The sequence below is a fragment of the Mobula birostris genome, chromosome 13 (assembly GCF_030028105.1).
Source record: "Mobula birostris isolate sMobBir1 chromosome 13, sMobBir1.hap1, whole genome shotgun sequence".
In the NCBI taxonomy this organism is placed as follows: Eukaryota; Metazoa; Chordata; class Chondrichthyes; order Myliobatiformes; family Myliobatidae; genus Mobula; species Mobula birostris.
Window position 1 is genome coordinate 61855187 of NC_092382.1, and position 13888 is coordinate 61869074.

The 13888-nt window shown below is 45.5% G+C and overlaps 1 protein-coding gene across 1 annotated transcript; it reads right to left on the reverse strand.

Moving 5' to 3' along the window:
* Positions 1-681: 681 nt before the first annotated feature.
* LOC140207641 (uncharacterized) lies at positions 682-9291 on the reverse strand. Its single transcript, XM_072276195.1, has 2 exons — positions 9245-9291; positions 682-2871 (listed from the first exon to the last, which is right to left on the reverse strand). The coding sequence occupies exon 2, from the start codon at positions 2464-2466 to the stop codon at positions 1411-1413; it is 1056 nt and encodes a 351-aa protein (XP_072132296.1). The 5' UTR covers positions 2467-2871; positions 9245-9291; the 3' UTR covers positions 682-1410.
* Between the last annotated feature and the right edge of the window lie 4597 nt (positions 9292-13888).

Genomic DNA, 13888 nt, shown 5'->3' on the forward strand with positions numbered 1-13888 from the left:
CTGTACCTTCCCGTACTTGTGCACTTGGCAATAAATTCAAGAGGACCTGAGAAATCTCAGTGAGTTTTGATTAGTGATGATCATCTTGGCAGCTTGGTAGGTCGAATGTATTGGACAGTACACTGTTAAATGCAAAACCCTGAACAGTGTTGATGATCAGAGGGATCTTAGACTCCAAGTTCAATGCTCCCTGAAAGAGACTGCACAGATTGATCGGGTGGTTAAGAAGGCAAATGGCGTGGTTGTCTTTATTAGTTGAAGCACTGAGCTGCAAAGTCGGGAAGTTGGAGATATATATATCTGCAGACAGGCAGTCGGGGAGAGAGAGAGAACCCAGACAGAATATAAGGTGCTGATCCTGGACCCTGAGGGTGGCCACATCTTGGCACAAGAGGAGACGATGGGTTGACACGGCGGAATGGGAAGGGGAATGAAAATGTTTGGACACGGGAAGTCCCTCTCGGGACGGATAGTTCAAAGGTTAATTTATTATCAAAGCAGGTATCCATAAACAACTCTGAGTTTTTTTTCTCCTCCAGAGAGTCACGAAACAAAGAAAGAAAAAGGCTTTCAGAGCGAAAAAAATCGGACTCCCACCCCACCCCCGTATAAAAAAGAACGGCATCCCGATCGTCAACCCCCAAAACCCACCCCTCCCACAAATGGGAACAATAACATCGAATCTGGGTGAACTTTAATGATCAATAAATATAATTCCTCTCTTTGATCAGCTGTCTGAATGATCCCCTGACTCTGAGAGGAAGGGGTATCTATGGTCCACATTGTCAGGGTGTTGAGTTTACCAGGAGACAGAGACTGCAGGGACGGGAGGTTTTCTGGTCACTAATACACTGTGTGTGGACCCCGCTGGCAATTCTGGTGTTGTGACCCGAATCGAGACAAACACCAGGCTGCCCACTCCACCAACAACACGGCACAGCTGGACACATAACAGGGGACTTTACATCTCACAACACTGGATTCAGTGATGAAACCCGTGATTAATGTTGTTGTCCCACTGAAATCATAAGAAACGTCCATTGGGGTGCTTTTAAATATGAGCGCTCCCCCACAGGTGACGTCACAGCCCCCCCAAGTTCAGCACCGACAGTCACTCTCAAAATTGCATTGAGAAACAATGATGGACAAATATCCAGCATGAAGCTTATTGAAACTTTCTCCCCAGTGTGAACCCGGTAGCGTGTCACAAGGTTAGATTACTGAGTGAATCCCTTCTCACATTCACAGCAGGTGAACGGCCTCTCCCCAGTGTGAACTCAATGATGCACATTTGATGGCGATGGCTGAGAGAATCTCTTCCCAATCTCTGAGCAGGTGTATGGCCTCTACCCAGTGTGAACTCACTGGTGTCTCTGTAGGCAGGATGATTGCAGAAATGCTTTCCCACATTCATAGCAGGGGAACAGCCTCTCCCGTATGAACTGACTGGTGTGCCAGTAGTTGGGATGACCGAGTGAAGCCCTTCCCACATTCTGAGCAGGTGAACAGCTTCTCCCCAGTGTGAACTCGCTGATGTCTGTGTAGGGTGAATGAATGAGTGAATCCCTTCCCACATTCTGAGCAGGTGAACGGCTTCTCCCCAGTGTGAACTCGCTGATGACTCTCTAGGTTGGATGACCGAGCAAATCTCTTCCCACAGACTGAGCAGCTGAACGGCCTCTCCCCTGTGTGAACAGACTGGTGTCTCTGTAAAGTGGAGGACTGAGTGAACCCCCTCCCACAGTCTGAGCAGGTGAACGGCCTCTCCCCAGTGTGAACTCGCTGGTGTACCAGTAGGTCGGGTGACCGACTGAACCCTTTCCCACAGTCTGAGCAGCTGAACGGCCTCTCTCCAGTGTGAACTCTCTGGTGTGCCAGTAGGTCGGGTGACCGAGTGAATCCCTTCCCACAGTCTGAGCAGGTGAATGGCCTCTCTGCAGTGTGAACTCGCTGGTGTACCAGTAGGTCGGGTGACCGAGTAAAGCCCTTTCCACAGTCTGAGCAGGTGAACAGCCTCTCTCCAGTGTGAACTCGCTGATGTACCTTCAGTTTAGATAAACAAGTGAATCCCTTTCCACAGTCTGAGCAGGTGAATGGCCATTCCCCGGTGTGAACTCTCTGATGTTCCTTCAGTTCAGATGACCGAGTGAATCCCATCCCACAATCTGAGCAGGTGAATGGCCTCTCCCCAGTGTGAACTCGTTGGTGCACCAGTAGGTCAGATGACCTAGTGAATCCCTTCCTGCAGTCTGAGCAGGTGAATGGCTTCTCCCTGATGTGAACTCGCTGGTGCACTATTAGGTTGGACGATTGAGTGAATCCCTTCCCACAGTCTGAGCAGGTGAACGGCCTCTCCCCAGTGTGAACTGACTTGTGTACCAGTAGGGTGGTTGACTGATGGAATCCCTTCCCACAGTCTGAGCAGGTGAATGGCCGCTCCCTGGTGTGAACTCGCTGGTCAGCCATTAGGTCAGCTGACCGAGTGAATCCTTCCCCACAAATTCAGCAGATGATAAGCCTCTGCCCAATGTGAACTGACTGGTGTGCTTACAGGTGGGAAGACCAACTGAATCCCTTCTCACCCACAGAACAGGTGAATGGTCTTGCCCAGTGTAAACTTGCTGATGTACCTTCAGTTGAGGTAACCCAGTGAATCCATTCCCACAGTCTGAGCAAGTGAATGGCCTCTCCCCTGTGTAGATTGACGGCCATGCCAGTCGGTCAGATGATTGACTGAATCCCTGCCCAGTCTGAGCAGGAAGGAAGATCGAGTGAATCCCTTGCTCCAATTCTTAAATATCTGGACAGAGTCAGAAAAACTGGCGTGTTGTGTTCGAGATTCCTGTAGATAAATTCCTTGTCATTTTTAACCTGTAAAAATATTTACAAAATCCATCAATGGCTGAAGGACAACATTTCAGATGAGATCACTTTAGTCAACAAGCTGTGATCTGACATCACACTGTTATAGTGAGGTTCAACCCAAGTTGGAGAGAGAACTCATCTTCGAACTGGCACAGTGCTGGTATCTAGGATTAAATGTTAACTGGAATCAATCTCTCTGATGCTTTTCCTGTCTCTATAAGAATGGGGCATTTCTGCCATCTCCAATCTGTGCTTTGCCTCAGTTTGAGTCTCTCCATTGGTATTATTCCCTCTTCCCACTGAGCTACATGGGTGTCTCGTTCCACAGTGACTGAAGCACTCTCACACAAATAGCCTTTGTTGACCTGCAGCTGGGACTTTCTTTTATGCACTGTTAGATTAAAGTGCCACAGTTTTAACACCATATAAAAATTTGCTGCTGAGATGAACGGTCGGTCTGATAAAAGGAATTAGAGTGAATATTAATACTATTTAAGGTTCTTGTCACAGTCATAGAAAAGTACAACACAGAACAAGACCCTTCGGCCCATCTAGTTTGTGCTGAACTATTTAAGCTTTCTACTCCCATATCCCTACCATCCAGGTACCTACACAAACCTCTTAAATGTTGAAATTGAGGTCACGTTCACCACTTGTGCTGTCTGCTCATTCCACACCCGGATGACCTTCTGTGTGAAGAAGTTTCCAGTCATGTTCCCCTCAATATTTCACCTTTCACCCTTAACCCATGGCCTCTTGTTGTTGTCCCACCCCATCTCAGTGGAGAAGGCCAGCTTGCATTTACCCTATCTTTACCCCTCATAATTGTGGTACACCTCCATCAAGTCTCTCCTCAATCTTTTACATTCCAAGGAATAAACACCTAACCTGTTCAATCTTTCCTTATAACCAAGTCCTCCAGACCTGGCAACATCCTTATGAATTTTCTCTGGACTCTTTCAACCTCTTTTATATCTTTCCTGTAGGTCGGTGACCAAAACTGTACACAATACTCCAGATTAGGCCTCACCATTGTCTTGTACAATGTCAACATAACATCCATCTCCTGTACTCAGTACTTTGGCTTACGAAGGCCAATGTGCCAAAATCTTTCTCTCCATCCCTATCTAACTGGGGCATCACTTTCAGTGAATTATGGACCTGTATTCCCAGATCCCTTGCTTCTACATCACTCCTCAGTGCCCTACCAGTCACTGTGTAAGACCTTGTTCCTACCAACATGCAACGGTTCACACTAGTCTGCATTAAATTACATTTTCCATTTCTCAAACTATTTCCCAGCTGGTCCAAATCACACTGCAAGCCATGATAGTCTTCCTCACTGCCCACTACACCCCAATCTTGGTATCATCCACAAATATGCCGATCCAGTTAACCACACTATCATCCAGATTACTGATATAGATGACAAACAACAACTGATCCAGCACCGATCCCTGTGGCACACCACTAGTCACAGGCCTCCAGTCACAGAGGCAACCACCTGCTACCACAACTTTGGCTTCTCCCAAAGCCAATGTCTCATCCAATTTACCATCTCATCTTGAATGCTGAGTGACTGAACCTTCTTGACCAACCTCCCATATGTGACTTTGTCAAGTGCCTTGCTAAAATCCATGTAGACAACATCCACTGCATTGCCTTCATCCACTTTCCCGATAACTTCCTCAAGAGACTCTATAAGATTGGTTAGACATGACCTACCATGCACAAAGCCATGCTGCCTATCCTTAATCAGTCCACATGTATCCAAATATATATTGATTTCCTGCACATACTTTCTAATAACTTCCTCACAACTGATGTCAAGCTCACCAATGTAGAATTTCCTATTTATTTTTAGAGCCTTTCTTGAATAGCAGAACAACATTGGCTGTCCTCCAATCCCCCAGTGTCTCACCTGTCACTAAGGACGATTTAAGTATCTCTGCTTGGGCCCCAACAATTTCTGCACTTGTCTTCCGCAGGGTCCCAGGGAACAACTTGTCAGGCCCTGGTGATTTATCCACGCTTATTGGCCTTAAGACAGCAAACACCTCCACCTCTGTAATCTGTACAGGGTCCACGAAGGTGATGCCACTTTGCCTCACTTCTATAGACTCTGTGTCCATCCCCTGAGCAAATACAGATGCAAAAATACTATGTAAAATCTCTCCCATCCATTTTGTCTCCTCATATAAATTACCATTCGGATCTTCCAGAGTGGGCATGTTTCTGCACTGACTTTCTCCATGTTTCTGTGACACGGAAGCTGGCCAAACTTGACTGGAAGGGAAACTGGTAGGAATGACAACAGAGCAGCAATGGCTGGAGTTTCTGTGAGCAATTCGGGAGCTGAGTGATAGACACATCCCAAAAAAGTGGAAGCATTAGAAAGGCAGGAGGACACAACCATGGCTGAAGTGAGAAGCCAAAGTCAACATAAAAAACAAAGAGAGTGCAGATAATGAGCAAAAAAGATTGAGAAGCTTTTAGAAACCAACAGAAGACAACTAAAGAAAGATGAGCTCAGGGTGTGGAAATATGATATTGTAGTCATTAATGTGTTTTGGTAGCACCCAACAGCCTGAGGCATTTACAGGAACAAAATATCTGGGGCTTCAATATCTCTTGAAAACCAAGGTTCCCTGCACTAGTTACAATTCAACTTTTATTTTGACAGGCACATACAAACTCTACACCCTCAAAATTTCACTTCTGAAGAACTCCAACTTACCACGTACTCCTTTGCCAGAAAACAGCCTGTCCCTATCCACACTTGTCAAATCCTTGCAAATACCATAAAAATTGACTTTCTCCAATTTAGAATCTCAACCCCTGGTCCATTCCTCTGTTTTTTCCGTATTTACTTGGAATCCCATGGCATTATGATCACTAGACATAACGTGTTCCCGTACACTAATTTCAGTCACCAGCCCTGGACCATTTTCTAATAGCTTACTGCACACTTCAACATCGGAAATTTTACATACTAATTAAGGCACATTTGACAACTAGTCCTTTTACAGTATGGGAGTCCCAGTCAATATATGTGTAAGGGGTTTCTTCTTTTATGTTACTGTGTACGGTAACCAAAATGGCTTCTTTGTTATGTTAACTGCTGAGAAAGTTTTCTCTCTAGCTGCTTGTTTGGGTTACAAAGAGAGTAGTATTCAGTTGCTAACCAATTGGGATAGACGTTATTTTTTCTTGTGTGTCTGTAAGCTAGTGTGATGCGCGGGCTTTGGCGCAGAAGGCACGATGGGGACAGAGACAGTGGACACGATGCTGTGGGCTGGCCGATAGGATGGACCACGAGCCAGAGTCCAAGGCCCAGGGTCTTCAGCGAGGAGAGGAGACGAAGACATACTCGTGTGGAGCGTCTGGTCGACCACTGTGGTTGGTCCCAGGCGGCGGGTCGAGGTGGTCGGAGGGGATTGAATGGTGGAAAGGAGACCCCGTTACTTGAGATCCAACTGTTGTGCACGAAGTGAACTTTGATAAGTTTGGCGCCTTTTATTTCCTTTTATATTTTATCTCTATTAATTACATAGTTCCAGTAATATCTATAAATTGTAATCATTTAATGGCATATGCTGTATTGTCTGTTATTTTGCGGGAATGTCACTGATCCTTGAATGTGGAGGCGGAGATGCTGGAGAAGACAGCGCACCATACGCTACAAGAAGAGCCCGGTCACGTGTCCATGTCCGTGATTAATTTAAAGGTACAAAACCTAATCTTCTAACTGGCCACAGCATCCACACAAACTTGATTACCCAGTTTGGCGGGGCCGAAGGCTGCTTCCCCTAGATGAAAGCGAGTTGAGCGAGCTGAGGTTTACCAGGGGGCTACATATGGGAAGTTATAATCACTTACAATATCAACTTTTGTTTCTTGGTATAGTCTGTGAACTCTCTACAAATTTGTTCCTCCTAATCCCTCAGACTGTTGGGTGCAACCAGCTCCCAGTGATGCCTACAATATCATAATTCCATGCCCTGGGCTCATCTGGCTTTCCTACAATGCTTCTTGCATTGTGATATACACAGCTCAGCACATTCATCGCACCATGCTCAACCTTCTGATTGCTGACTTCGTCTTAGGTCTGAACAAATCTGTCTGGTGTCCAGGAAACAACCTCTCCCTCAATGTCAGAAAAACAAAGGAGCTGATTGTGGACAACAGGAGGAATGGAGACAGGTTAACCCCCGTTGACACCAATGGATCTGGGGTTGAGAGGGTGAACAGCTTTGAGTTCCTCGGCATAAACATCAACGAGGATTTAATGTGGTCTGTACATACCGGCTGTGTGGTGGAAAAGGCACAACAGTGCCTCTTTCACCTCAGACAGTTGAAGAAGTTTGTTATGGGCCACCAAATCCTAAGAACACTCTATAGGGGCAATATTGAGAGCAATCTAATTGGCTGCATCACTGCCTGGTTTGGAACTGTACTTCCCTTAATGGCAGGACTCTGCAGAGAGTGGTGCGGACAGCACAGCGAATCTGCAGATGTGAACTTTCCACTGACAGGACATTTACAGAAACAGCCACCAACTGTTCTAGCTGCTACCATCTGGGAAACGGTACCACAGCGTAAATGCCAGGATCAACAGGCTCCGGGACAGCTTCTTCCAGCAGGCCATCAGACTGATTAATTCATGCTGATAGAACTGTATTTCTATGTTATATAGACTGTTCTATGTACAAACTATTTGTTATAAATTACTATAAATTACACATTGCACATTTAAACGGAGATGTAACGTAAAGATTTCTACTCCTCATGTATATGAAGGATGTATGTAATAAAGTCAATTCAATTCAATTCACCCTCTCCACTATCTGTTCTGTCATTCTGGCTCCCGCCCCCCACCCCCCTGCAACTTTACTTTAACCAACACTCCCACCCCCACACTAGCAATAGCAAGCCTTACCACTAGGATATTAGACCTCTGCTAGTTTTATTTCCCAAACTAACTAATCCCCTATCACCACTTTGACTTTCCTCTGCAAGGTAATTCCCCCCCCCACCACCACCCAACAAGTTTCTAAAGTGGTCCATCTGCTGTTGTGAGGGATGGCAACAAGAGCACTCTGCGATGGCTATTGAACCTCATTCTCCTTCCTGACTCTCACCCAGTTTCCTGTGTCCTGTACCTTGGGTGTAACTCACCTCTCTTCATGTTATATCTATCATCCCTTCTGACTCCCAGATGATCTGGAATTCATCCATTTTGAGTTCCAACTCCTTAAAGTGTAGCTGGATACACATCTTGTAGGTGATGGTGTCAGGGACACTGGAGGTCTCCCCACCTTTCCACCAATGCCCCTTCAAATTTGTAATAACAAGTGTGTGCAAATATCTTGCGCTGTGCAATTTTTAACAGTAACAAAAACGTGCACACTGAATTTTATATAGAGAGGTATTGATTTTAACAGTTAGCAAATCACAATCAATAAGAACTTTGATCTCCCCTAGGTTTGATCATGTTCATCTGCACTCTCACACAACCTATGTAGCAGGCCTGTAGCGGGTAATGAAGGATCTTCTCAACAGAAATTTTGCACACTGTCCATATCTGATTTGCTCGTAAAATGATACTTTAAAAAGTCAGATTTCCCAATATCACTCACTTCTTCCCACTTGCAAATTCTCCAGCAACTTTTGCATTGCCACAATACACACAGGTAATACCATTTTCTGTATTGTACATAAATATCTCTCCTGAACCCTCCCCCAGGTGACTGATGGTGGTGAACTCATTGATGGCAATGCCAATGAATATGAAGGGAAGGGCAGCAGTCTGTCTCATTGGAGTCTGGCACGTTTGTTATGTGAAAGCTACATGTTGCCTAGGTCAAAGGTGTTTGATATCATTATGTAACCGGACAGAATGGGTCAAAATATGTTCCCACGGGTAGAAACGTCCAGAACAAGAGGAGGTAGAACAAGCAACACACACAAAATGCTGGAGAAGCTCAGCAGGCCAGGCAGCATCTATGGAAAATAGTTCTATTTTACCTATTTTATGTGTGTTGCTTGGATTTCCAGCATTTGCAGAGTTTCTTTTGTTTGTGGTTGAAGGTAGAACAAAGGAGATTTTCTCAGCAACTGATCTAAAAGATTTTGTTCCCTTTCCCCGAGTTCCTAATCCTTGTATTTGGACAGCTGGAGCTCAGCTCTGTCTGAAAGATGCATCGGTTCCCACTCCCTCATCAGCCGGAAGCTCCCCGGGGCCCGTGTACGGATGGTGGGGCTGAGAGAGAGAGAGAGAGGGAAGAGAACAGGACTGCCCCGGGATTGCGGGCCACGATGGCAGGAGCAATTGCCCCTCAGTCAGAGTCGAAACCCCCCGCCCGGAATATGCTCTTACCTGTAGCTGATTGTTCCGCGACCCTTTGTGTACTGCGCGCATGCGTGATATTCGGGAACGTCAACAACCCTGACGCCTGCGCATTTAATCGGTGCTGCCCCGCGGGCGTTATTTTTAAGGCACCGCTTTCTGGGTGATCACGGTGACTTTAGGTTTCTGCAGGCACCGGTTCCATGTCCATGCCTCACTGTGTTTTGTGTGTAGAAAACTCAGCAGCTGTTTTCACGCAGAAAGCAGCTTCCATAAATAATATACTCAATATCAACAGGCATTTCGCGTGTCAGGAGCCAAGGTACAATCCTTTTACAAAATGCAGATATAAAACACAAGAGATTCTGCTGTTGCTGGAAATGTAGACACACACACACACACACACACACACACACACACACACACACACACACACACACACTATTCTGGATGAACTCTGCAGTTCGGGCAGCAACTAAGCAGAGGAGTACACAGTCTAGCCATGCCGAAGGGGCTCGGCCTAATCGTTATCTATTTATTCCTCTCCACATTTGCGGCCTCATCTGTTGATTCTCTCCAGTATTTTGCAGACATTAACCACCTTTTTAAAAATCAATCAGCTTCCAAATGTTTCTGTAGCCACATCCTGCTGGTCTGATTCCTCTTCTTCCTCCTCCTCCTCATAAACTCTAGACCCCATCTCTTTCTGGAGCCCCAAAGCCCTGACTCAGGCTGGCAACTCTTTGGTTTCTGCCTCTGCTCCATCGAAGGTTCACTCGCTGGTCTGCTGTCAGACTTTAGAGGTGCATTGCAGCAACCCAGCTGTCTATGGCACAGTCCTTTGGAAATGAGTGAAAATGATAGAAAACGTTGAAAAGAGCGGGGAAGGAGGAGTTTAACCACCTTAGTTCAGAGCTCTAAAGAACATCAAAACCACAGTGAGCTCATCGTGTTATTCAGCCTGGAGACAATCATGCAGGAAATTCATGCAGGTGTATAGGATGATGAGAGGCATTGGTCGTGTGGATAGCCAGAGGCTTTTCCCAGGGCTGAAATATTAACACGAGGGGGCATAGGTTTAAGCAGCTTGGAAGTAGGTACAGAGGAGATGTCAGAGCTAAGTTTTTACACAAAGAGTGGTGTGTGTGTGGAAAGCACAGCCAGCGACGGTGGTAGAGGCGGATACAATAGGGTGTTTTAAGAGATTCTTAGATAGGTACATGGAGGTTAGGAAAATAGAGGGTTATGCAGTAGGGTAATTCTAGACAGTTTCTAGAGTAAGTTACATGGTCGACACAACATTGTGGGCCAAAGGGTCTGTAATGTGCTGTAGATTTCTATGATTCCATGAAATTCAAAGAAAATCTCCTATCCCACGGAGTAGTAACTAGTTGCAACCTGTCATCACAGGGAGAGTGAGAGGGGAACGGCAGGGATAGATTTTCATATACTGATATGGAACAGAAACCTGGGCAGGGACCAGAAGGGCCGACTGGCCTCTCTAATGTACATTGTGAGTGTGGTAAAGACAGTAAGTACCTGAGACACGGGATTTGATACAGAACGGATTTATCTTTCACAGATCCACAATATTAAACATCAGTCTAGTTTAAGGCTAACATCAGCAGAACAGACTCAGTGATCAGGGTTCAGTCCTGGGTGCGATGAGCAGCCGCAATAACTGCAGAATCTGACAGTAACAGTCCCTCATGAACCTGCAGCTGCCTTCAGTCACCATGTTGGTCAAACATTTAACACAAAGCCATGCATTTGAGAATTTAGACATTTCTATTTTTGTCAGCTTCTCATAAATGTCTACAGTTTAGTTAAGTTCTGCTCCAGAATTTCCACACAATTTAAAGAGTTTATTACATCTTTTATTTCTAGTTTTGCAACATTTATATAATTTAACAATTTAATATGTACATTATTGCAATTCATAGTTGTTACCGCAGATCGTAATGCGAGATTGAAGCCTTTTCTATTTATCTGCATTCCTCAGAAATAACAATAGTTCAGTTAAGTTTCCTTCTGTGATTCCAAAGCAGAAGCTCGGTCTGTCTAATATTTACACACAATTAAAATGGTGAATTTGTTTATCATTATCATGTACTGAGCTACAGTGAAAATCTTGCCTGACATACCATCCACACAGATCTATACATTACGACAGTACATTGAGCTGATATACGACAAAACAATAACTGTAACAAAGCATTATGGCTGCAGAGGAAGTGCAGTGCAGATAGACATATGGTGCAGGGTCACGGTGAGTTACATTGTGAGGTCGAGTCCATTTTATCGGACTGGAGACCATTCATTTGGCTTATAACCGCAGACAGGAAGCCGTCCTTGAGCCTGGTTGTATGCGCTTTAAGGCTTTTGTATCTCTTCCCCGATGGGGGAGCGGGTTTGCAGCAAGAATGCCCAGGTTGTGAGGATCTTTGAGTACATGGCCTGCTTTTCCGAGACAGGGGAAGTGTAGGAAGAGTCCATGGAGGGGAGGTTTGCTTCTTTGATGTTCTCTGCTCTCCAAAGTTCTCTGCAGTTCCTTGCAGTCATGGGCAGAGCAGTAGCCATACGAAGGCGTGAAGTATCGACAAGAAGCTCAGAGACCTCGGCCTTCACCCTGCCTTGTGTAGCTGGATCCTGGACTTCCTGTCAGATCGCCGGCAGGTGGTAAGAGTGGGCTCCCTCACCTCTGTCTCTCTGACCCTCAGCACTCATACGCGCAGGGTTGTCTCCTTGGCCCCCTCCTTTACTCTCTGTGCACCCATGACGTGTCGCCACCCACAGATCCAATCTGCTAATTAAATTCCCTGACGACACTACACTGATTGGCATAATCTCAAATAATAACGAGGCAGCCTACAGAGAAGAAGTCATCACCCCGACACAGTGGTGTCAAGAAAACAACCTCTCCCTCATTGTGACAAAAACAAAGGAGCTGGTTGTGGACTACAGGAGGAATGGAGACAGGGACCAAATTCAACATTTCCAAGTCTGTTATTGACACAAAATGCACATTTTAATATTGAACATGACCCAATGTATTTTATATATTTTTAATGACATAAAACATATTTATAGATTGTTACTGACAGAGAATCGTATAATTTGTGTTCCGTGTGTTATCTGAATGTACTTGCCTGTGATGCTGCCACAAGTCAGTGTTTCTCTGTACCTGTACCTTCCCGTACTTGTGCACTTGGCAATAAATTCAACAGAACCTGAGAAATCTCTGTGAGATTTGATTAGTGATGATCATCTTGGCAGCTCGGTAGGTCGAATGTATGAGACAGTACACTGTTAAATGCAAATCCTTGAACAGTGTTGATGAGCAGAGGGATCTTAGACTCCAAGTTCATCGCTCCCTGAAAGAGACTGCACAGATTGATCGGGTGGTTAAGAAGGCAAATGGCGTGGTTGTCTTTATTAGTTGAAGCACTGAGTTGAAAAGTCGGGAAGTTGTGTTGCGGCTGTTGCGAGCCTGCGGTCGGACTGTGACTGTGTCTTTAAGAGCGCCGGAGTGAGGAGGCGGGACTATGACGTCAGTCACAGGCTGACGGCGCCAACTGTGGATTTAACCATAAGAGAGAGAGAGCGATCTGCAGACAGGCAGTCGGCCAGTCTAAAGAGAGAGAGAGAGAGAGAGAGACTGGAAAAGCTGATAGCTTCAGTTTGTCGCAGCTGAGGCTTGGAAATCTCCTATGCCCATAAGAGTGGGTTGATCATCGGTACAAGCAACCATGGAATTACAGGAAAGTTACTAGCGTGGGTGGAGCTTTGGCTGGTTGGCAAAAAAGAGAGAGTGGGAATAAGGGGGTCCTATTCTGGCTGGCTGCCGGTTCCCAGTGGGACCGTTACTTTTTTACGATGTACGTCTATAAGTTGGACTACGGTATTAATGGATTTGTGGCTATACTTGTCGATGATACAAAAATAGATGGGGGAGCAGGTGGTGTTGATGACACAGAGAACCTGCAGAGAGTCTGAGATAGTTTAGGGGAATGGGCAAATAAATGGCAAGTGAAATACAATGTTGGAAAGTGTATGGTCATGTACTTTGATGGAAGAAATACACGGGCAGACTATTATTTAGATGGGGAGAGAATTCAAACTGCACAGACGCAAAGGGACTTGGGAGTCCTTGTGCAGCATACCCCAGAAGGTTAACCTCCAGGTTGATCCGGTTGTGAAGAAGGCGAATGCAATGCTGGCATTCATTTGCAGTGGTATGGAATATAAAAGCAGGAATGTGATGTTGAGGCACTCGTGAGACCACACTGGGAGTATTGTGTACAGTTTTGGGCTTATTTTAGAAAGAATATACTGACATCGGAGAGGGGTCAGAGAAGATTCACGAGAATGATTCCAGGAATTAAAGGTTTACCGTAGGAGGAACGTCTGGCAGCTCTTGCGCTGTATTCCCTGGAGTTCAGGAGAATGAGGGGGGATCTCATAGAAACATTCCAAATGTTAAAGGGCCTGAACAGATTAGATATGGTAAAGTTATTTCCCATGGTAGGGGATTCTAGGACAAGAGGCACCACTTCAGGATTGAAGGACGCCCTTTTAGAATTGAGGTACGGAAAAATTACTTTTGTCAGAGGGTGGTAAATGTGTTAGATTTGTTGCCATGAGCGGCTGTGGAGGCCAAGTCATTGGGTGTAT